At 41.5% G+C, this 24,684-nt stretch overlaps 2 protein-coding genes across 8 annotated transcripts in view; both read left to right on the top strand.

Moving 5' to 3' along the window:
* The window catches only part of GOLGB1 (golgin B1), a 92,900-nt gene extending 75,835 nt beyond the window's left edge, over nt 1–17,065 (top strand). For all 6 annotated transcript variants that reach the window (XM_030801603.1, XM_030801602.1, XM_030801601.1 and 3 more), the window contains 7 exons: nt 3,393–3,558; nt 3,813–3,950; nt 11,106–11,249; nt 12,303–12,400; nt 12,848–12,982; nt 15,233–15,338; nt 15,648–17,065. In XM_030801603.1, the coding sequence (XP_030657463.1) occupies nt 3,393–3,558; nt 3,813–3,950; nt 11,106–11,249; nt 12,303–12,400; nt 12,848–12,982; nt 15,233–15,338; nt 15,648–15,782 (922 nt within the window). In that variant the 3' untranslated portion in view covers nt 15,783–17,065. The remainder of the gene's footprint in view (nt 1–3,392; nt 3,559–3,812; nt 3,951–11,105; nt 11,250–12,302; nt 12,401–12,847; nt 12,983–15,232; nt 15,339–15,647) is intronic.
* Nucleotides 17,066–18,550: 1,485 nt separating this feature from the next.
* The window catches only part of HCLS1 (hematopoietic cell-specific Lyn substrate 1), a 30,954-nt gene continuing 24,820 nt past the window's right edge, over nt 18,551–24,684 (top strand). The window contains exons 1-3 of one of the 2 annotated variants that reach the window (XM_030801769.1): nt 18,551–18,632; nt 21,931–22,014; nt 22,933–23,006. In XM_030801769.1, coding sequence (XP_030657629.1) covers nt 21,931–22,014; nt 22,933–23,006 — 158 coding nt within the window. In that variant the 5' untranslated portion in view covers nt 18,551–18,632. Of the gene's footprint in view, nt 18,633–19,326; nt 19,450–21,930; nt 22,015–22,932; nt 23,007–24,684 lie in introns of those variants that run through there. The other variant, XM_003275504.4, reaches the window with a different exon arrangement.

Raw genomic sequence — 24,684 nt, 5'->3', positions numbered from 1 at the left:
TGATGAAATCCAATTTATTGATTGTTTTCTCTTTATCATTCAGATTTGGTATTTTCTATTTGATTTTCAAGTTCTCTGCTTCCTACCTCCATTCTGCTATGGCATCCAGTGAGTTAGCTTTTTATTTTGGATATTGTATTTTTCAGTTCTAAAATTTCCATTCAGTTCTTCTTTATATCTTCTATTTCTTTGCTGAAGCTTTCTATACTTTTTCCAGTATGTTAGTAATCACTTGTTTAAGCATTTCTATGATGGCTGCTGTAAAATCCTTGTCATATAATTCTAATATCTGTGTCACCTCAGTGTTATAATCTGTTGATTTCCTTTTCTTAATCAAGTTGTGGTTTTCCTGGTTCTTGGTATGATGAGTGATTTTTAGTTGTATTCTGGACATTTTGGAGATTATAAGACTTTCCGTCTTATTTGAATCTTCTGTGTTAGCAGGCTTCACTGACACCACACCAGCAGGGGAAGGAAGACACTAGGTGGATGATGAACTCCAGGCACCCCATTCAACTTTCGTTGATACCCCTAAAAGGAAGGGATGCCCTGATACTGCCAGGAGGAAGTGGAAGTCCATGCTCCCCACATGGCCTCCATTGATACTGTGCTGGAAGGAATGGAGAGGGGCATTCCTCAAGTCTGGGAATCCCTAGCTGGTTTGCCACCATCTTTCTAAATTTTCTTATGTTTGTTTTTATTTATAAGGCCCAAGGGCTTTATCTATGCAGGTCAAGTATTCCTTATCTGAAATGCTTGGGATTGGAAGTGTTTTGGATTGCGGATTTTTTTGGATTTTGGAATATTTCACCAGGTGGTGGTGAAAATCCAGGCTATCCGCTTAGCCTCCACTGACACTATGGGGAATGGTTGAAGAGGGGCATCTTGTTACCACTGGGTAGTACTCAAAGTCCAGATTCCCCACTTGATCTCTTCTGATACCACCTCTGCAGGGACAAGAAATAGTGCCTTATTAACCTTGTTACGGTGGAGGGGGATGTCCAGGCCCCACATGTTGCCTCCACTGATAGCACAGTGGGAGTGGGGGGAGGAGGGGCAGTCGGAGAGAGGCATCTTCTTAGCACTAGGTGATCATAAGAGTCCAAGCTCCATACTTGGCCTTTTCTGACACTACTCCAGTAAGGAGGGTGAGGTGTACCTTGTTATCACCAGCCAAGAATGTACCTAGCTTATCTACCAGGTCTTTGTTAATGGGAGTGGTGAGATACTGTGTTTTTTCCATGTCGTTTGCCTGGAGTATGGTGGTTATTATCATTAATGTCTCTGTCTAGCTAGACTGTCCCTTCCTAGTTCTTTGGCAAGACTGAGTAAACTTGGTACTCACTGGTGTTTCCGGGTCATGGAATTCTCCAGTATCCAGTTTGGGATACGCAGAATACAAATGGTAAACCAAGGAACTTGCCACCATGTCATTCCTCAAGTCTGGGAATCCCTAGCTGGTTTGCCACCATCTTTCTAAATTTTCTTATGTTTGTTTTTATTTATAAGGCCCAAGGGTTTTATCTATGCAGGTTAAGTATTCCTTATCTGAAATGCTTGGGATTGGAAGTGTTTTTGATTGCGGAGTTTTTTGGATTTTGGAATATTTGCATTATCTAATGAGCATTTCCTTTGAGTGTCATGTCAGTGCTCAAAAAGTTTTGGATTTTGAAGTATTTCTGATTTTCTGATTAGGGATGCTCAGCCTTAGTTGGCGGAATAAGGAGAAATGTGTCTATTTTATCTTGTCTAGAACCAGAAATCATAGCTCTTTTCTTTTTAAGGAACAGAACAATAATAATGCTATCATGGCAGAAGAAATTAAGATAGGAGCTATAATTCTGATTGTTTTTTTAATTCAGTTTTTCTAACAAATTTAATCCCAAGATTAAACACTTAGTGTATAAAAACAGGTCTAGTTGTTGCAGCCTCATTTTTGGGAGGTTGTTACTGTTTAACTTAAGATGGTCCATGCTGCCTTAATAAATTCAAATTTGGCCGGGTGCGGTGGCTCACACCTGTAGTCCTAGCACTTTGGGAGGCCAAGGCAGGTAGATCATCTGAGGTCAGGAGTTCGAGACCAGCCTGGCCATCTCTACCAAAAATACAAAAATTAGCTGGGCATGGTGGCGGGCGCCTGTAATCCCAGCTGCTTGGGAGACTGAGGCAGGAGAATTGCTTGAACCCGGGAGGTGGAGGTTGCAGTGAGCCAACATCATGCCACTGCACTCTAGCCTGGGCAACAGAGTGAGACCCTGTTTCAAAAAAAAAAATATTCAAAAAGCTTTCAAGATTTTATATTAAAAGGAGAATTACCATGTTGGACATTGCTGCTGATCAAGCAGCACCTGCTTTGTCTCACCAATGCTAGAGGACAAGAGGCAAATGAATACAGAAAATATGAGTTGGAGTCTCAATTTCTATCCAGCTTACAAGGGGCCATTAGAATGACAACTGTCAGTATAGTATAAATATCATAACATCTCTAAGAGAGTTCTTAATGTTCAGACACAGGAGATTTCAAACCTTAAGCAACATTGATATAGCAAAATGCTTTTTAGAATTTAATGATTTAAACTTTATGGAGTAAAATTACATCTAAAAGATTTTCATAGTTAACATCTTTATGGACTTGATTATAAGTGAACATTTATCAAGCTCATTGCATGGAGTTGGCAGCTTCCCCAGATAATACAAGAACAAATTTTTTCTTTAAACAAATGATGATGATTGCAGAGCAAGTAAAAAGAAAAAGGCAAAACAACTGAGTTTTGCTCTCTAGAAATATAAATTTGTTTCTTCTTTTGAAATTGAATCTCAAGAGAAAAGATAAATTGCTCCATTTTAACCTCCATTTTTCTTCAGGGAATAGCACCCCAGCTTTATTCTGTTAGAATCTTAATTTAACATCAAAAGTTTAGGTGCTTTCTGTGTCCTTCAGATGCACTTGAATTTAGGGCCCTCCAAAGGTGATTGGTAGCATATCAGAGCATCTCTTCATGCCTCTCATATTATCTCCACATCACCTAGAACTACAGAAATATTAAAGTGTTCAGCTAGTAGTGTAAACCTAAGAAGAGCTGCAAAGCTCTAAAGGCTTATTTCCTGCAGCCTTTCTTCTTTAAATTTCCTCTAGTGGCAATCTAAAAGGATATTTATTTTCCTTATTTCCTTATATAATTGACCCTTAGGGAAGAGAAAAGGAGATAGAGAAAAAAAATTTCTGTTTTTTCCCCACATTTTCTCTCTTTCCACCTTTTTATTAGCCTTTCTTTCTTTACCTTCCAGATTTGAGTAACTGAAGATAAGCAAAGTGCTGAGGTTACAGGTGTGAGCCACCATGCCCAGTTACAAGTATATTTTTACCTGTGATTGTGTCATGTATTTTCTAGGATGGAGAAGAGTTCCTGGGAAATACATGAGAGGAGAATGAAAGAACAGTACCTTATGGCTATCTCAGATAAAGATCAGCAGCTCAGTCATCTGCAGAATCTTATAAGGGAATTGAGGTCTTCTTCCTCCCAGACTCAGCCTCTCAAAGTGCAATACCAAAGACAGGTGAGTAATTTCAATGCTGATTGTTACTCAGAGATAAATTTTTAAACAAATGATGATGATTGCAAGGTTTTTTTTTTTTTTTAAGTCACTACCCAGAAAGCATCAGCTTCCTACAAATTGAGTGTCCATCTGCCACTATTAAGTGCCCATAAGCCACCGTATGACTTCTATGGGGCGGACAGGATTTCTAGAGGGAAGGAATTAAGCATGCTCAATCTTAGGAGAGAATCTCATCAATGTTTGTGTCCTGGCAGGCATCCCCAGAGACATCAGCTTCCCCAGATGGGTCACAAAATCTGGTTTATGAGACAGAACTTCTCAGGACCCAGCTCAATGACAGCTTAAAGGAAATTCACCAAAAGGAATTAAGAATTCAGCAACTGAACAGCAAGGTAAGTGTTTCTTGTTAGACTGGAATTCAGTTTCTTTTTTCCATGACTGGAACAAGAAGGCAAGTAGAAGCATAGAGTCCCAGCTTTAGCATATCTTAGGGTACAGAAGTTTCACCTTTCTCAGAACCTGGGTGCTTATTCCAAAGCACTGGACACAGGGCCATTTCTTGTTCTTTGCCCTTGGTGAGTCCTTGGGAATGACTGGATAAATCCAGACAGTAAGAGTAAAGAAGCCAACTACTTTAGGAAGCCTTCCCCCTGACCTGTATCACTTGTAGTAATGCTGAGGCTACTCCCTACCCCACCCTCTTAAGAATTGTCCTCCTGTTGGTCACTGACTATTCAAAATACTCTTTAGTGGCACCTGCCCTAGTTCTGCCCTCTTGAGAGGAACTCAGCTAAGTAGTCTATGATAGAACTACAAGATATTTAGAGATCAGTCAGAATCAGAAGTCCAGAGATTAGCTTTGAGGAGAGCCAAGAATGCCCAAAAATTGTATGCACAATAGTGTGTGTGTGTGTGTGTAAGCTTTTCATCACAAGAACTCATCACTTGACCAAGGGGTCTGTGTTCCAAAAATGATAAAGATCGCTAGACTATTTTCACAGATGAGGAAAAAGGCCCTGGAGTAGTAAGTAACTTGCCTGAGGTGTTAGGAGGAAGTCAGTCTGAGATAAACGTGATCATGCATGTGGAAAAGCACAGTGCCTGTATATATAGTAGGTACTTATTAAATGTAGTTAAATTCAACTAATTGACACTGAAGTATCAGAGACTACACTATTAACTTGGAGGAGACATTTGCAGTTTTTAAAGTCTGCAGGCCCAACTGAATTAGTTAAACTGCAGACGCTTTATTGGTAGATTTGTCTGGGAGTTTTCAAAGGGACTCCAGAGCAGCTCCCATGGAGTTCCCCTTCCAGCGAATCAGCTATTTCCAGAAGTTCCACCCTTTACAGCTCTAGCCTGTCTCTTTTTTCTGTAAACTAACCCCCATCTCAGCCCTGTTACATTTACTCTTCAAACATTAGACTCTGAATCACATTGGGCATTTGTCTGTCTAGGACAGTGTTTTAAACTGAAATTCAGGACCATTAATAAATGATGAAATCATTTTGGTGGGTAACAACTAAAACAAATTTTAATGTTTTATTGAAGTAAAACATACAGAAAAGTAAACAAATCATAAGTACAGCATGATATATTTTCACAAAGTGAAGATACCCATATCATCAGCACCCAGATCTAGAATCAGAACATACCAGAACTCCAGAAGTCCCTTGTGTCTTCTGTTCACTCCTACCCACTTAGAACTACATATAAATGGAGTCATACCTTCTCTTTTGTATTGCTTCATTTATTTTGTGAGATTCATCCATGTCGTTGCATATAGTGTCATTTTTCCACTCTCATGCTGTGTAGTATTGCATTTTAGGCATATACCACAATCTCTATTCTGTTGAAGGACATTTGGGCTTCTCCAGTTTGGGGCTATTACAAACAGTGCAGTTGGTGTTTTTGCAAAAAAAAGAAATGAGGTAAAAACATGTATGTAATATATAATAAAGAATATGTCTGTCTTTGACAAACTTTAGTTTTAATTGTATATATTTATATACTGGGTTCTAAGTCATAAAGTTGTGTTTTTTAACACCTTTATTGAGATATGTAATTCCACTTAAAGTGTGAGAAACACTGCATAGGTAGGTCACTGTCATTCTGAGTGAGAAGCAGTTTTTCCTTTAGAACTCAACTGTAAGGGCACCTCATTCCTAGCCTTATTCAGTCATTAAACTAATAACTATTATTTGTCCTCCATGAGCCTGGCTGTATGCTAGATACTGAGGATATACATATTCCTTCATGAGCTTAGTCTCACTCCGAATGAGTCCCAGCTAAATAGGAGAATTGCTTCTTGGGCCCCAGAATGAGATTGTAGTAGATGGGCTGTCAGCATAGATTGTTCTTCTCTAAGCCACTGCCCTAATTCTTTCTTCAGATGTTCAGGTTTTATATTTATAGTTGGCCCTTCATATTGGTGGTTTCTGCATTCACAGATTTAACTAACTGTAGATTGAAAATATTCAGGAAAAAGCATGAATTTTAAAAATACAGTATAACAACTATTTATATAGCATTTGTATTGTGTTAGGTATTATAAGTAATCTAGAGATTATTTAAAATATATGGGAGGCCACAGGTAACATTGTACTGAACAGGGAAAAATTGAAGGCCTTTCCTCTAAGATCCGGAATAAGACAAGGATGCCTACTTTCACCACTGTTATTCAATATATTACTAGACACCCTAGCTAGAGCAATTAGACAAAATAAAAAATAAAAATAAAGCGCATCCAGATTGGAAAGAAAGAGGTCAAATTAGCCTTTTTTGCGATGATATGACCTTATACTTAGAAAAACCTAAAAGAATCCACCAAAAAACTGTTAGAACTCATAAATGAATTCAGTAAAGTTGCAGGAGACAAAATCAAGAGGCAAAAATCAGTAGCATTTATATATGCCAACAGCAAACAATCTGGAAAAGAAATCAAGAAAGCAATCCCAGTCAGCCATGGTGGCTCATGCCTGTAATCCTTGCACTTTGGGAGGCCAAGGTGGGCGGATCACTTGAGGCCGGGAGTTTGAGACCAGTCTGGCCAACATGGCGAAATCCCTTCTGTACTAAAAATACAAAAATTAGCCAGGCATGGTGGTGCACGCCTGTAATCCCAGCTACTCGGGTGGCTGAGGCATGTGAATCACTTGAACCTGGGAGGTGGAGGTTGCAGTGAGCCAAGATCGCACCACTGCACTCCAGCCTAGGTGACAGAGTGAGACTGTGTTTCAAAAATAAATAGATGATAGATAGATAGATAGATAGATAGCAATCCCATTTATAATAGCTACAAAGAATTTAAAATACTTAGGAATCAATTTAACCAAAGAAATGAAAGATTTATAAAACACTGTGAAAGAAATTGAAGAGGACACTAAAAAAGGAAAGATATTTCATGCTCATGGATTAGAAGAATTAATATCATTAAAATGACAGTACTACACAAAGCAATCTACAGATTAAATGCAATCCCTATCAAAATACCAATGACATTCTTCACAAAAATGGAAAAAAAAATTTAATGTGTATGTAACCACAAAAATCTTGATTAAAAAGAGGAAAACTGGGCCGAGTGTGGTGGCTCACGCCTGTAATCCCAGCACTTTGGGAAGCCGAGGTGAGTGGATCACCTGAGGTCAGGAGTTCGAGACCAGCCTGGCCAACATGGTGAAGCTGCGTCTCTACTAAAAATACAAAAATTAGCTGGGCGTGATGCCGGGGGCCTGTAATCCCAGCTAGTCAGGCGGCTGAGGCAGAGAATTGCTTGAACCTGGGAGGTGGAGGTTACAGTGAGCTGAGATCACGCCACTGCTCTCCAGCCTTGGTGACAGAGCGAGACTCCATCTCAAAAAACAAACAAACAAAAAAACACAAAACAAAGCTGGAAGCATCACACTACCTGTTTAATGAGCATGATACTGGCATAAAACAGACACACAGACCACCAATGAAACAATTAAAAACCCAGGTATAAAGCCAGGCATTTAGGGGCAACTTGTCTTTGACAAAGGCACCAAGAACATACGATGGAGAAAGGACAATCTCTCCAATAAATAGTGCTGGGAAAACTGGATATCTATATGCAGAAAAATAAAACTAGACTCCTGTCTCTCATCATACAAAAATCAAATCAAAATGGATTAAAGACTTAATTCTAAGATCCGAAACTATGAAACTACTAGAGCAAAACTTGTGGAAATGCTTCAGGACATGGATCTGGCCAAGGCTTTTTTTGTGTAAGTCCTGAAGAGTACAGGCAACCAAGGCAAAAATAGACAAATGGGATTATAGCAAGTAAAAGGCTTCTGTACAGCAAAGGAAGCAATCAACAGAGTGAAGAGACAATCCACAGAATGAGAGAAAACATTTGCAAACTACCCATATAACAAGGGATTAATAACCAGAATATATAAGGGACTCAAACAATTAAATAGCAAGAAAACAAATAACTCAATTTAAAAATGGGCAAAAGATCTTAATAGACATTTCTCAAAAGAAGACATACAAATGGCCAACAGATATAAAAAAAAATACTCAGCATCACTAATCATCAGAGAATTGTAAATCAAAGCTATAGTGAGATGTCATCTCACCTCTGCTGAAATGGCTTTTATCAAAAAGACAGGCAGTAACAGATGCTGGCAAGGATGTAGAGAAAGGGGGAACTCCCATACACTGTTAGCAATGTAAGTTAGTACAGCCACTGTGGAGAACAGTATGGAGGTATCGCAAAAAGCTAAAAATAGAACTACCATATGATCCAGCAACCCACATATCTAAAAGAAAGGAAATCAATATATGAAAAAGACATCTGTACTCCCATGTTTATTGGAGCACTATTCATAAAAAACAAAACAGAATCAACCTAAGTACCCATCAACAGATGAATAGATAAAGAATGTGGTATATGTACACAAAGGAATATTATTCAGCTATAAAGAGGTATGAAATTCTGTCATTTGTGGCAACATAGATGAAACTGGAGGACATTATGTTAAGTGAAATCAGCCAAGAACAGAAAGACAAATATCACATTCTCACTCATGTGGGAACAAAAAAAAGTGAATCTCATGAAGATAGAGAGTGCATTGGTAGTTACTAAAGGCTAGGAAGGATAAAGGAGAGGAAGGAGTGAAGAGAAGTTGATTAATGGGTACAAATACATGGTTTGATAGAAGAAATAAGACCTAGTGTTAGGTAAATCAATAGGTGATTATAGTTTACCACAATCTATTGTATATTTCAAAATAGCTAGAAGAGAAGAACTTAAATGCTTCTAGCATAAAGGAAAGACAAATACTTAAGGTGATGGATATTCCAGATACACTGATTTGATCTTAACAAATTATATGAATATATTACATTATAGCTTGTATCCTGAAACTATGTACATCTATTATGCATGAATTAAAAAAAAATTTAAGTATATGGGAGGTTGTGTACAAGTTATATGCGAATACCCTGCCATTATATATAAGGGATTTGAGCGTCCTCGAATTTTGGTATACTGGGAGTTGGGAGTCCAGGGGTGGTCCTGAAACCAATACCCCATAGATAAAAAGGGATGACTGCATTTCTACCAGCTGTTTGGATGTTTGTATGTAATGTAAGAATGTGCTAGAAACTTAAAAACATGAGATGGATGATTAGTGACATAATGTAGTCTAAATTGTTCCCTCCTATTTCATTTTTACAGGTATAGATACAGTGAAATATAGTAGCTTATAAGCTAGAGGAGAGGTCGGCAAACTTTTCCTTCAGGCTCAGACAATATTTTAGATTTGTTGACTGTACGGTCTTTGTTAACAACTACTCATCTTTGCAGTTGTAACACAAAAGCAGCCTAGACAATATAGAATCAATTGGGCTGGTTGTGTTCCAGTAAAACCTTATTTATGATAAAAGGGCAGCAGGCCCTGGATCATAGTTTGCCAACCCCTAAACTAGAAGGACCTATGTTTTTGTTTTTGGTATGGTTTGGACTGTTCATTGTGGCCAAGAAAATTAACTTCCTCTTAGGTTAAAGGAACAACATGTTGTTCCCTGTCTCAGAATCCAATAGTTGTCATTGTACCCAGTTAACTCTCTTCAAATTAGTATCACTTCCCAAATATTTACATCCTTTCCTATTCCCACCTCCTCCCACACCCCCCTCCCCCCCAAAAACCTATAATTTTCTTAACTTTCCTTGCTAGACTGTCAGATTGGACACCATCAGATAGTAGATAGAGCCTAGACTTGGAATCAAGAACCACACTTGAGTCCTGGTTTGACATCTACTAGCCATTTGTAAACAAGGACAGAAATCCTTTCTCTACCTCTCTCAAATAAGATGATACTGGTGAAAGTACTTTGTAAGCTAACATTGCTCTTCCGAATGACAAACACAAAAAACAACCCTACATCTGAAGAGCAATTTTCAGCTAACAGAGCACTTTTACAAGTATGTATGGATTATCTCGTTCTAATTTTCTATATGCATCAAATGCCCTTTCTCACAGTTGTCTCTAGAAAACTGTCGCCTCTCCTCTAAAACATTGTTTGTTTCAACTTTTTTTCACAAAAACTTACAAAAAAGAATCATCAAGAAAAAACTGAACATGCAACTGGTATACGGGGTTCCTCTCATATAATGTACATGGTCCTACAGTAGATAACTTGGAGAGACATCTCTGTGGTTATTAATGTACCTGGAGACTAATCACAGCTAAAACTTAAAACTTGACAGCCTGCAAGTGAGAGAATTATAGTTCCAGAGTACCAAATTCAAATCAATGGGTAGAAGCTACAATAGGTAAAGTTTTCATTCCATATAAAAACGAATTTTCAGTTTTTTAAATGGTTTGGGTTGCTTTGTCAGGTAGTGGGCGCCCTGACACTGAACACGTTCAAGGGAAGACTGAACGATGACCTGTTAGTCATGCGGTAGAGGAGAGTCCTGCTTTAAGGGACTGGAATGTTTCTACCTGGGAGAATCTATGCTCTCAACACAGTTTCTGACATATACATATACATGTTGGGATTTATTCTGTTTCTCCCGTCTACCACATATTATAATTTTTTATTCTATTCTCAGTAACTTATAACTCTTTATGGCATTGAGGAATCTGCCTAGTAATATTATTGCACAGATTTTGGGGTGACAGCTCTCTCCAGCCATATTGAGTTCTAGAGTTTGTTAGTAGCATGAACTTTGACCCTGAGGTACTGCCTTTTCCCTCTTATGTACCCAGAATAGCCTATCTAATTAGATTGCTTATGGATTTCTGCTTCATGGTTTTTCAGTTAATATACTGGGCACCATTTAAAAAAACAAAACAAAACAAAAAAACCTTTCTGCTACTCCTCCAGAATTGTTTTCTGTCTTGGTCAAAAAAAATTATGCTTTTTCCAACTTTGAAGGCACACAAAGTGCTATTGTTGCTGTTGCTGAAACAAAGGTCTTCCATGGGAAAATTAGACCCTGAAAACTCAGAACAGTTCACCTAAGCACTGCTTATAGTACTGCAGGATGGTGCTTATCCTCGCCTCTCTTTCAGTTCTCTCAGCTACTGGAAGAGAAAAACACCCTTTCCATTCAGCTCTGCGATACCAGTCAGAGTCTTCGTGAGAACCAGCAGCACTATGGTGACCTTTTAAATCACTGTGCAGTCTTGGAGAAGCAGGTTCAAGAGCTGCAGGCGGTGAGTAAGGAGAAGGTGAGAGACTGGGAGAAGTGTGATGAAATTTAGTGCAAGTGGTGAAGCACTAAAGAGCACTATGGAAGAAGTTAATGTAATTAGGGGTCAGGGAAGAAAGTGGGAGAGAAGAAAGAGTTAATTGAGATGGGAATAAGGTCTGAGAAAAATTACAGTGAAGCAATTAGAAGAAAAAAGATCAGTGAGATGGTGGGAGAGAAATCAAAACATGAGTAGGAAACAGTGATGACTGAGACTTTTGGTACTCTGACACAGAGAAAGTGTTGATTTTGCTTTAAGTAATAAGAAAATTGTAGGAAACTTTGGACCTGAGAAACAAAACAGGCAGCACTGTTGACAGCCAGGGAGAGGAGTGCAGCGTTGAAGTTGGAGGAGACTGAGAATTAGTATGGAGACATATAGGATACAGAGGAGGAGAAGGGAGTTGGGAGGGGCTAGGCAAGCAAGGGAAGGATCAAAGTGGCATCTGGAAAAGCCATAAGCATCCACAGCAGACTTAACTTTTTTTTTTTTTTTTTTTTTTTGAGACAGAGTCTCGCTCTGTCGCCCAGGCTGGAATGCAGTAGCACGATCTCGGCTCACTGCAACCTCCACCTCCTGGGTTCAAGCAATTCTCTGCCTCAGCCTCCTGAGTTGCTGGGATTACAGGCGCCTGCCACCACACCCGGCTAATTTTTTGTATTTTTAGTGGAGACAGGGTTTCACCATCTTGGCCAGGCTGGTCTTGAACTCCTGATCTTGTGATCCACCCGCCTCGGCCTCCCAAAGTGCTGGGATTATAGGCTTGAGCCACAGCGCCCGGCCCAGACTTAACTTTTAAGAGGAGAAATTCAAGAATGAGAATCTGGGAGAAAAATCTAATCAAGACAAGAGTTTTATGTAGGTGAGTAATCTGCTAGAGCAGAAGCTTCTCACTTCTAAATTTGGACTTGAGCATTATAAGCGGGGGTAGTCCTCTGTAAACAAGCTCTCATTTTGCTCGAGTACACTTTCTTAAGAGCTTTCGTCACTGAATTACTAAGCTTATTCTTCTTCCAGGGGCCACTAAATATAGATGTTGCTCCAGGAGCTCCCCAGGAAAAGAATGGAGTTCACAGAAAGAGTGACCCTGAGGAACTAAGGGAACCGCAGCAAAGGTAGGGGAGTGGCTCCCTCAACCCTGGAGCATACACCAGAGTCCGGAAATTGGGCAGTAATCTAGATTTAACTGGAGTCCTTTATATGGATTTAATATGTCTTATTTTATTAGCCTCACAGAAGTGATGTGAGGATCAAATAGTAACAATAATAACTAACATTTGTGTGTTAAAAGTTTGTAAAACAAAAAGAGCAACACCAACACACACACACCACTAACAACTACCCTATGATAGTAAAATGAAAGCTAATCAGTTCCTGAAATTTCTTTAGGTATTTTCTGCAGCTTCATTTAACCCCTCTACAGCTTTGCTTTTAAAATATCGTTTTCAGACAAGCTTATATGAATTTTCTTGCTTTACAACCTTATGAAGACTTTGAATCCCTTGTATTAGCAACTGTTTTCTGCATCTGATGATGCTTTTTGTTTTCCTCTCATCCTAAAGCTTTTCTGAAGCTCATCAGCAGCTATGCAACACCAGACAGGAAGTGAATGAATTAAGGAAGCTGCTGGAAGAAGAACGAGACCAAAGAGTCGCTGCTGAGAATGCTCTCTCGGTGGCCGAGGAGCAGATCAGACGGTAAAGGCTGAGGGAGATAGCCTCTGTTCCCTTCCGATCCTTTCTGATCATACTCATATACATTTCCTGCCAGACTTAGGATTTCTTAAGATCTTTTTCTCATCTTGAGTTAGTTGCTGCAATGAGTTTACCGACATTGTGGTCACCCAAGAACGCTGTACTTTTGGAGTATAGGAGAGTCAGTGTTTTCTAAAACAGTTGTTCTTAGAGAATAATAATGATATCTACCATTATTGAAAGATATTTTATTTCATCCTAACCATAACTATATGAGGTAGGTGTTGGGTTCTCTAGAGGACCAAATAAGTGACAACCTCATTTTCTACCTGAGATCTGAATCCATGGAAATCTTTTTTAAAAGATTAAAAGATTGAGAGATTAAAAGACTGCTTTATAAATGATGTTAAAAGAATGTAGCTTTTTATTTGTTGGCAAATGCACTTCCTAACCCTGAACTTCCCCTCCCAGTCACAGACAATGTTGGGCCAAGGTAGACCTCCTTCACAGAAAATCCTGCTCTTGCCAAACAAGAGCATTGGAGTAACAGAGTGAACTGTGCTTCCTATGAGCAGTTTGCTCCAAGTGTAATTTGGAAGGGCAGAGCTACACATCCCTAGTTCCTTATTCTCATCAAAAGAATCACTATGCATGACAGGATAGAGAGTTGCTACAAGTATTTTGCTGCTGGAAGTCCCTTTCCATGGAAAATATCGTTAAAAGCAGGCACTTTTATTATATTTTGGGAGAAAGCCACCTATGTATATGATCACTTTCCTCAGAGAATGACATTTCTGATATTAATGCCTTCTTGTAAAGTTTATGTGGCAGAGGTGACAGCCCCATTGAGCAGGTCTTACTTGAGATACCTTTCTTTCCAATCCAACATTTTCACAACTTCTTAATTTTCATCATCTATTCAGGCTTTGATATGCAGCTTTGAGGGTGGGCCAGCTTTGCTTAAATGCCTTGTGTGGTGTCTTGCCATCTCTGCCGAGCATTTTCAGGCCTGTGCCCTAATGACTGTTTCTCTTCTACTTGCTATTGAATTGTTTAGACCGGTGAAACCTGGCCAGTGGGAAGGTTGATCTCCCTCTTGTGTAACTAACCTGTCCCAAACCAACTGAGACTGCATGTGTGGGATGATGACCCTTGAGCTTGTGCAAGCCGTATGAATTCAAGCCACAATTCCCTCTTTAGCTCTGATGCAGAATGGAAGTTGGGGTAGCTAATTAAGGGCTGCCTGCCTAGTCCAGGTACTGCCATTGTAATGTTAGAATCTCACATGTACTCTAAAGAGCAGGTGGAACTCAGTGGCCTTCCAGTTTAAAGGCAGTCAGTACCATCTTCCTCATCAATACCTACAAACTTCTCGTCCTTCCTCAGCATAGCCTACATTGACAGACTGACCTCCATAGTAACAGACCATGCTGTTGCAGACCAAAGCTGCTTCTGAAAAGCTTATCACATGGAGGAATAGACACAGAGGTGTATTTTTTAGTCAGCCTGTCTCTCAGGAGGGAAGCAGGAAAGAAGGAGCTAGGCTGTGCATGCTCAGTGTCTCTGTTACATACAGCTCCTTTGTTCGTTTGACATAACCATAGAGTGAGTAATGGCAGCTTCTTCATTAAATGGAGAAGTTCCAGTATTAAATAAGCAAATCAGTAAATCAGCAAAAACTGAGCCAGAAGGCAGTAGAGACTGCCAATTCAATTTAATTTTTTTTAGTTCAATTTAATTTTTAAAACCCCACAGAAATCTTCCTTGGATGCTTTTGCCTATTAGCCTTTAATAAAAGAAAAAAATGTAATGAGTGTCTCCAAGTCAGGTGTGGTGTGGTGGAAAAAAGAACGTGAGGCTTGAAAGACAAAGCTGGGTATTGAATTCTGGCTCTGCCGCTTACTGGCTGTGCCGCCATGGGCAAATAATTTAACCTCTGTAAGCCTTAGCACTTTGAAGATAATAAGACCAACCTCAAAACCTGAGGATTAAATGTATGTAAAGCACCCAGCCTAGAGCCTGATACGTAGTAAGTAGGCAGTCAATTCCTGATAGTTATTGTCACATTTTGCTGCTGCTGAAGGAAACATATCTACTGGTACCCCCCTTGCATGGGGTTGGGTTTGTGGGAGCAGCTTTTGCTGCAAGTCTCCTCCTGTGCTGCATTGTGTGGCAGGATGACTGGGAAGACTGGGCCTCATCAGCCTCTCATGCTATGAACCAATGCTATGCCTCTTTTTTTTCTCAACTCAGGTTAGAGCACAGTGAATGGGACTCTTCCCGGACTCCTATCATTGGCTCCTGTGGCACTCAGGAGCAGGCACTGTTAATAGATCTTACAAGCAACAGTTGTCGAAGGGTAAGAAGGAAGAAGGATAAAGAGAGGGTGTTCTATTATCTGACAGGGCTGGCTATATTGGGGGCAAGGAGCTGAGGAGAAGGAATGTGGAAGTCCAGCCACTGAGCAGCTGATGAGTCTAAGGCTGGAAGGGTTTGGAAGATTAGAAGAACCTGGTGGAATTTGCCAAGTTGTTGACTCTGAGGCAACTTTCCTCTCAGAATACCCCTTTCTACAGTGGTTGGGTCAGCTTTGCTTAAGTGCAAGACTACTAGGAGGGAAAGCAACATAGCCCTATAGGGTGAAAACTCTCTGACTTTTTTCTTTCAGACCCGGAGTGGCGTTGGATGGAAGCGAGTCCTGCGTTCACTCTGTCATTCACGGACCCGAGTGCCACTTCTAGCAGCCATCTACTTTCTAATGATTCATGTCCTGCTCATTCTGTGTTTTACGGGCCATCTATAGACTTAGTTGTTACTCTTTGGACCACTCCCTTCAGAACTTGGAATTCTCTCACCTCTAACATCAGAACATCAATTCCAGTGGAACAGTCTTCCCATTTACAGGTCTTCTCTCCAACTCTTCACGGAAAGTGCCTGCAAAAACAGAGGTGGATACAAGGACAGGTTGGAGCTGCAGGGACTGGCAAGTCTGCTTTCTTCTACTGCCCTGAGCCTGAACACTTCTGCTTAATCTGAGAATCACATTTGGTTTGTTGAGCCTAATATTTGTTGAGATTTTGCAGGACCCTGATCTTTTGTGGTCCTGTAAAAGATACTGAGGACTGTCTTTCAGCCAAGTCAAGAGGATGGTTTCAATAAACCTAATAATCTGAAGTTCAGTATCATTTTGATTGATAACTTTCTTTGCCTCGTTTGCCTGTATTTTCTCCTGTTTCAGGGAGAAGGTGGCTCTGCCATAAACAGAGTTCAGGGAAATGAACATGTCACCTCATAGGACGTCTGATTTAGGTATCTTGCAGAATAGGGTGGTGAGAGCTGAAGGAACTCCCTAGGGGTTTTAGCTATTAGATCACATGGGAGGACAGCATCTTCTTCCCTGCCAATTTCAGATATAATTGGAGGGAGAATTTCAGGTCCTAGACTATAAGGATAGAATCCCTTTGCTTTTACCCTTGATCACATGTATACTAAGGTATTAAGTGGCCCAAGTCTTTCCTTTCACCAAAGGGCAGGGAGAAGTGTCTATGGACAGCAGGGTTCCAATTCTTGTCATTCCAGGAATATCTGGATATTCCTGGAATGTGGGCCCTGAGACAGTGCCCAGGGGCCACTGGGAGCCAATATTAGGCATTGACTGTCAGCCAGGAGTCTGACTTGACTGGTCTAATGCCACACTGCAACTCCTGACCTCTTGAAGTACTAAGCTACTTTGCTGTTAGTGATAGTTATTACAGTTTCTCAGCCCCATTGTCTCTACCCTCTGTGGCAGTGGAAGGAGAATATAGAGAAGACAAAATTAAATATAGATAGACCTGAGAAGGACAGCCAGGATAGAATTCCATTTGTGCCTATTCCCTGCCTCCCCTCCCCTCCCCATCCTACCAGTTGGTTATTTTCTCATCGTATACATGATGTGTTCACTGCCTAGTCTCTCCCTAAAGAAGAGAGAAGACCGGTGGGCTGACTGATCTGCTCTAAATCTACTGTGGTGATTCAATCTTGGTCACAACATCCTGGGAAGTTTCCTGAACAACTGTAAAATAATAAAATTATTTTCAGAATGAAGAGTTTATGTGTATGTGTGTGTATGTGTGAGTGAATGGATATGTGCGCAGATGTTTCGGTACCTGTGTTTGCACGCTGGGAGGTGGAAGGTGGGCTAGGGAAGGAGGTAGCCAGGAATGGTTATAGGGGTAGAAAGCTATACATATTCAGGCTTACTTCTCACTGGCCAATATCAGTGACGGCTGCATACATTTTTCCAGCCTTAGCTGCTAGACCCCAGGTGATGAATGCAGTGAGGAAATTCTATCCAGCACTGAACCAAATACACCGGGCCTTAGGGCATGAAATTGATACAGGTCCATGCATGGTCCTGGGAGAACTCTTGTCTGGCACATAGTGAAAACATTAGGCCCCTAGGGATCCCTCCGGGTGGGAATGGGGGAAGAGAAGCTTAATAGCATGTAGCAGGTTAGATAGGCATTATTATGTTTTGTTTTGTTTTGTTGGGGTTTTTTTGAGACCGAGTTTCACTCTTTCGCTCAGGCTGGAGTGCAGTGGCACAATCTCAACTCACTGCAACCTCCACCTTCCAGTTTCAAGTGATTCTCCTGCCTCAGTCTCCCAAGTAGCTGGGATTACAGGCACCTGCCACCATGCCCGGCTAATCTTTGCACTTTTAGTAGAGATGGAGTTTCACTATGTTGGCCAGTCTGGTCTCAAACTCCTGACCTTGTGATCCACCTGCCTCGGCCTCCCAAAGTGCTGGGATTGGAGGCGTGAGCCACCGTGCCCAGCTATTATGGATTTTTAATATTAAGTTGCTGCTTGAGAGAAGATAACTCACTTTCTCAAAGTACAGTAAGTGGTTTAATTGAACCAAGTCTATCTGGCTTCAAGGCCCATTCTCTTTCTGTGTGATACACCTCACTACCTCATCAGTAATGAACTTGTGACGTTTGCTAAGGAAAGATGGGGCTTCTTGGTGTCATCTCTGATTAATTTCTATACTTTCTCTAAAGAACTATGTACCTGGATGGTGTGTCACAGCATCTAGTCTAAATCGTATCTTGACACTACATGAGGATTCCAAGTGATTTTAAAAGACTATTTTCCCTTCTACGAATGTACTCTTCCTTATCATAACTTCGGTACCACCATGATAAATAGATAATAAAGTAGGAGGAATAAATAAAGCTCCCCCAGGCATAGAATCCTTAGATTTGGAAGTGACAGAGGCTTCATATTCCTAATGCAGAAAAGTGCCTGTATCATGGGCCAGTTTCATCCAGTCCTGCTTAAACTCCTTGGAGAATGCACTGTTGTGAACAAATCAAGAAGTCCACAATCAAGATTAGGAGAGGCTAGGTTGGATACAATAACAGACACCCTCAAATTCTCAGTAGCCAAAACAAAGGACTATTTTTTAGTGAACAACTCCAATTCCCTCACATGGTGGATGGGGCTCCACTTGTGTTCTTTCTCACTCAGGGACCCAGTCTGCTGGAGGAGCCAATATGAAGAATTCCAGGTCGCCTTGGGCAGTGGTGAAAGCATGGCAAAGCTTGCAGTGGTCTTACGGTCTCCGCCAGAAAGTGGTATCTGTCACTGGCCAAAACAAGTCACCTGAGTAAGTCTGACTTCAAGAGGGAAGGGAGGGGCAGCAAGTCTTGACACACAGTAAAACAGGATACCACAAAGACCTTCTTCCATCAGCTGACCAGCACCTGATTCTTTCAGAATTCTTCCTACTCTCTGGAGCCAAATCTTTAGTTTGTTAGCTCAGGCTCCACAGTGCCCCAAACAAGCTAGGAAACTCTCCTTCCATGTCTTGCCTTTTCCCTCATGAGTTATTCCCTTCTGGCGTTCAATTGGTCGATGTTTATTTGAACATCTATATGAAAACTCCACTTTTAAGTGCTGTGGGTCATATAGGGGTGAGTTTCTTTTTAAGTCTCATGCTTCAAAACCCACATATAAATCACTTTTCCCATAAAGCCTTTCTAGATGAATACACCCAATACCAAATGCTCTGAATTCCTTTACTGTCTCAAACGTAACTGCCACCCTATTTAGGACACAATGCTGTTCTACAGCATTCTCTAATGTGTTTTCTGGTTGAATGTTTGTTTCTCTCACTAGATTACAAACTCAGAGTCAAAGCAGCATTTTCTATGACTGCCCTATGCCCCCCATTGTCAAAACCTTGCAAAAGACCAGGCACAGAAACATTTAATCCTTTTAAAATTTAAGTGTCTAAAGCAGAAGGAACTGACTCAAATTTCAGGAAGTAGCTGTGAGGATGGGGTGGCAGGAAATGACGAAAACCTGAATACGGAACTGAAGCAGCAGCTCAGTTTCTCACTCCGAAGTGGCAGCAGCCAGAGAGGGAGTCGGTGTGGACGCGAGAAGCCAGGCGCTTAGAACAGAGGCTCGTACAGGTGGAGGTGGGTACTCTGAGCCATGGGACAGTTGGGAAACACAGAGTAAGAGTTGAGGAGGAACCTACCTGGCTCTTAGTCCTTGGTGATGGGCAAGGTCACCACTAGTAGGCTTTTATCCTTTTATGGCCAGAAGGCCTGGTTGTGAGTGGTTGTAGCAAATCAGCATCTGGAGATAGAAAGAGAAGGGAGGGGCTTAAAGCCAAGGCAAATGATTCAGGAGCCATCTAGCACCAACATCAAGCAAAGTGTTGCCTAGTTTCTGCTGACAATCTATAACCCACTCTAAGGCCTGTCTCCCCTAGGTACTGAGTTGGGAGGAGGACCACAGGAGACAAAAACAATGTCTGCCCTTGAAGAGCATATGGTCTCAGGGAAACAAACCCACATAGGAAATGTAACAGATCAGGAAGTAGTCACTGATGTACACTAGCACTGAGTACCAAGTGCTGATGCAGCCCAAGAGAAGGCACGATTGTTCTGCTGGGGCTAGTTTCTGTGTTCGTAGATCATGGAATCCCAGAATGTCAGAAATCAAGGAGACTACAGATTAGCTAGGTTAACCCCTTCATTATTTTCCACTGGGGAAATCAGAGATAATTGCTGATTTGCCAAATTATTAAAGTTAGTATTTCTTAATCGCCTGGTCTGGTACCTGGCAAATGAGTACCTACTCTGTTGATGCCCTCGTGATGGTCCTTCAGAGGCTTAGTCACAGAGCTGGGGTGACAGCCAGGGCTTCTGACTCCCAGTCCGTGTACTTTGATGCAGGAGGTCAGCATCGCAACAAGGCCTCACCAGATTACTCTCTGGTTCTCACCTCTAGATAGCACTTCTTACCTTTCTGGTTTCTGGTCAATAGGTCAAGGATATTAGATAAATTGTCTCTATTTCAGAAACTCTTTATTTCAAAAATGGGTGAATGGGAGAGTCAGGCTGACAGAGGAGCCACAGGAAGGAGGATGGGACCATCAGTCCTCATTGCTTCCTTATTGCTCATGACTATTTCAGAAACTTCTCCATTCCAGTTTTCTGTGTGACAGTCCTTTTGTTGCACAGCAGCCCAGGAGCCAGGGGATGAGAAGCAGAGGGGATGATAAGTAGAATCCTTACTAGGATGCAGGATTCTAAGTCTTGTTTTGCTGTCTCCACCCGCATCAGGGAAAGCCGAGCTGCTTTCAGCCGTGACTCATGGCTGACTCAGTCAATATCTGTCCAGTGTCCCCTTAGCATCTCTTTAACTGATTTACCCAGACTTCCCTTGGGCTGGTTTTTAAGGGGTTGCTCAATGGAGAAGATGGAGTTTGCAAGTGGAAATAGAAAACTGGAGAATCTGAAGGCCTAGGTAGAGACAGAACCCGAGGAGTGGTTGTAAAGGGACTCTTTGGAGACAATGGAGAGCATGGGGAAGGTCTCCAATGGGATGAGGTGTCCGAGGAGGGAAGGGTTGCCAGCTAGCAAGTGCTGCCAGGGTCAAGAAGTCTCAGTGGCGACCACAGCAGATGAGCATTGTCTGTTGTTACTTCTTCACACCAAGATCCACAGATGCAGAGCAACTGTGCTGCTCTTCTGCACAGTCCAGAAGGCCGACTAGAACACTGGGAATGCCCTAGCAGAATAAGTTTGGCACCCTTCCAAGCTAGTGTTCTCTAAATATTTCCGCAACATTTATTTAGTTGATAAAAATTGAATACCTCTTAATGTTCAAAATCAGATTTATTACATATTATTCTTTTTTCTACGATAAATTGTCAACTTGAAAACATGCTATTTTTTGAATTACTTTTCTTTAGCAATTAATTGAACCATTTTTAAAAAATTGAGTAATAACTGACTTATTCCCAGCAAATATTGCTTTCCCAATGCATTGTTCCGTGTGGAAATTTCAGCTGACTGTCCCTGCTGACCTTACACAGCTGTGAGGTGACCAGACTCAGGGTGGAGGTGGGACAGCACTTGGACCAGAGGCTGGAAAAATTCTCAGTATAGTTCAGCAGGTTGTAAAGAGGGATGTAGATGTTCACTTTGTGAGAAGCAGAACCAATTTGTATTTCAACAGCGACAAAGGAATCGTATATAGAAACCTGAGTGAAATGAGGCCATAATTCTAGGGATATTATAGCACCCCTCATTGCCAACCACCTTCAGCCACTGCCTGGCTGGCCTCGGGACACAAGTGAACAATTCCAGCAATTTTGACTCATGGGTTACCTAGTGTTACCCACACCCATGATGACGTCTCTCTAGCCCCAGGTGGGCCCAGGCCACATCAGTTCATCTTGAATGAAGTCCCATCTCTCATCTTGTAACTGAGCAGAAAAGCCTTCCTACAACTCCCATTTGCTTTGCTTCATTTTCTATTTTCTTCTAAGAAAAAAAAAAATGGCAGGAAATATTCGGCTGCTATATTTTGACTTCAGCATTCCTATTTTCCCTCCTCTTGATGCTTTTTTGTCCCTAATTATTCCCATCTCCGGTCACTCTCAGATGTGGAAGTCTGTAGTGGGCCATGATGTGTCTGTTTCCGTGGAGACCCAGGGTGATGATTGGGACACAGATCCTGACTTTGTGGTGAGTTCGGAAGTAGCTTTGCTTGGACAGTGCAGAGGGTGGGGTGGGGAGAGCATCTGGGCCACATCCTCTGTGACCTTTGAGGATGCTTGGAAAAGGGCCTTCTAGGATGAGACAGCCCTCATGCTGGGACTAATTGGTAGGACAATTGGCTGTCACCTGTGGGGCATGCACGATACCTGGTATCAGGGACGAAAGGAGACAGGTGTGGGCGAGTTTGACAGTGTGCTTGACAGGCCATGGCAGGCTATACTGAAGGTGAGAAGCAGGTGAACCTGGGTCTCCCCTGGCCCATGATCCAGGATTCAAGCTGGACATGTGTAATTGGGGGATTAAAAAGCTGTAGGAGACCAGATGGGGTAGGCATGAAGTATGAAGAAGAGAAATGGAGGTTTCAGAGCTCACTAGTTTAATTCTTTGTGTTTTCTTGTTTGTTTGTTTTTTGAGACAGAGTCTCACTCTGTCACCCAGGCTGGAGTGCAGTGGTGCAATCTCAGCTCACTGCAATCTCTGCCTCCCAGGTTCAAGCGATTCTCCTACCTCAGCCTCCCGAGTAGTCCCTGTAGCTGGGACTACAGGTGCATGCCACCACACCTGGCTAATTTTTGTATTTTTTTGGTAGAGATGGGGTTTCACCATGTTGGCCAAGCTAGTCTTGAGCTCCTGACCTCAAGAGATCCACCCACCTCAGCCTCCTAAAATGCTAGGATTACAGGCATAAGCCACCACGCCTGGCCTCAGCAGTTGAATTCTTACATGGGGTCAGGATGGGATAAACATAGAGAGGATGTGAATAAAGACCCAGACTGAAGAAGGCAGTGGACACAGGGGACATGGAGGGCATGTGTCAGTTGGGTGGCCCTTCTCAATGTGGCACATTTCTTGCCGTCATGTATTACTGAGTGCTGTCATTTGCAGAATGACATCTCTGAAAAGGAGCAACGATGGGGAGCCAAGACCATCGAGGGCTCTGGACGCACAGAACACATCAAGTAGGTGCCAAAAGGACTGGGGAAAAGGAAGGGGGTTATGGGAAGAGGCCAGAGAAAACTCAGAGACTTGGGGGAAGGTGAGGGAGGAAAAGGTTAGGGTAGTTCATGTCTATGTATTATTGTGTTTGTTTTTTTCTAGAGTCTGTTCCTGTGTGTACCTGTGTGTGTCATTGCGTATTTCCATTTTATGTCTCTCCTCTTACCCTCCTCAACCCTATTATCTGTCTTTTATACCTAACAACTCTGCTATTTCCCCAAGTGGGTCTATTGGATTAACTGCCTCCCTTCCTTTAGTAAGGCATGAGAGATTCATAGAGGAAGTGGCCCAAATACTAAGGTCCTCTCTATCTATCTACCTGGCAATCATCTATCTCCTATCTATCTCTTCAGATAAATGTAAATGTGTATTTAGAATTCAGGGCGACTTCCTTCAGATGAACTAAGAACAATTCAGTAAAATGTCAAGGTGAAGAACTCAGAATAAATGCTATAAAAAGAAGCCACTTCAGCTCCCATACCTGGCCCGAATAACTTTTAAAATACAGGTTTGTACTTAGCTATTTGACAAAAGTTGGAAGCCATGAATGGTAATATGAAGAAATGTAACACTTGGAAAACCTGTTGATAAAAACTATTTTGGCAACGATGTTCAGGGATCTTTAAGATTATAGCCCCATATGCATTTTACCAGAAACAAACAAACAAACAAAACCCTCTGATACCAGAAGATAAAAGGAACTTACAGACATATCCAGGGGTTTCTGTGGGATATGTCACACATTCAGGCTGAGAGATCCCCTCCTCTCTTCCATGGATGATTCAGGATCATCTAACCAGGACCATCTGCTTTGCATAGTATCAGAATGTCAAACATTAGTAGCAAGGTAGACACAATAAATAGTGTAACAAGCAAAAATTCAACAACTACACACAAAATGGCAAGATTAATACAGTTTTAAGCTCCATTTTTAACTCCCCCCACCGCATCCTAAAAGCAGTGTTTTTACCTCTAGATTTTAAAAAGTGTCAGTGGATGACCACATTGCACAAGCAACACACTGTGAAAGCCTGGCACAAGTTTATACAACTGGATGACAGTACCACATTGTTTAATCAGAAATAAATGGTTTCAGCCAGAAGTGGTGGCTCATGCTTGTAATCCCAAAACTTTGGGAGGCCGAGGCAGGAAGATCACTTGAGGTCAGGAGTTCAAGACCAGCCTGGGCAACATGATGAAACCCTGTGTCTACTAAAAATACAAAAATTAGCTGGGCGTGGTGGTGGGCACCTGTAATCCCAGCTACTCAGGAGGCCGAAGCACGAGAGTCTCTTGAACCCAGGAGGCACAGGTTGCAGTGAGCTGAGATTGCACCACTGCACTCCAGCCAGGGTGATAGAGCGAGACTCGGTCTCGATAAATAAATAAATAAATGGTTTTAATTAAGTAGCTATAATGAATATTATTCTAAAACCATTCCCTTCTGGAAAAAGATTGAAACAATGGAACAGGGTCATTCAGGAAGCTTCTGTGATACCCCTCTATAGACTCATAGATCAAAAAAAAAAAACAAAAAACCACAAGACCCTTTTCCTTTTCTGAATAAAGGCCACTCAACGCTGGTATTCTGGGAATTGTCCAGATGAGGATGCACACTTCATACCTTTTTTCTCCCACTGC

The sequence above is a fragment of the Nomascus leucogenys genome, chromosome 21 (genome assembly GCF_006542625.1).
Source record: "Nomascus leucogenys isolate Asia chromosome 21, Asia_NLE_v1, whole genome shotgun sequence".
Lineage (NCBI taxonomy): Eukaryota > Metazoa > Chordata > Mammalia > Primates > Hylobatidae > Nomascus > Nomascus leucogenys.
The sequence above is the reverse complement of the archived record's forward strand: the minus strand, read 5'-3'. Positions and strand labels throughout refer to the sequence as shown.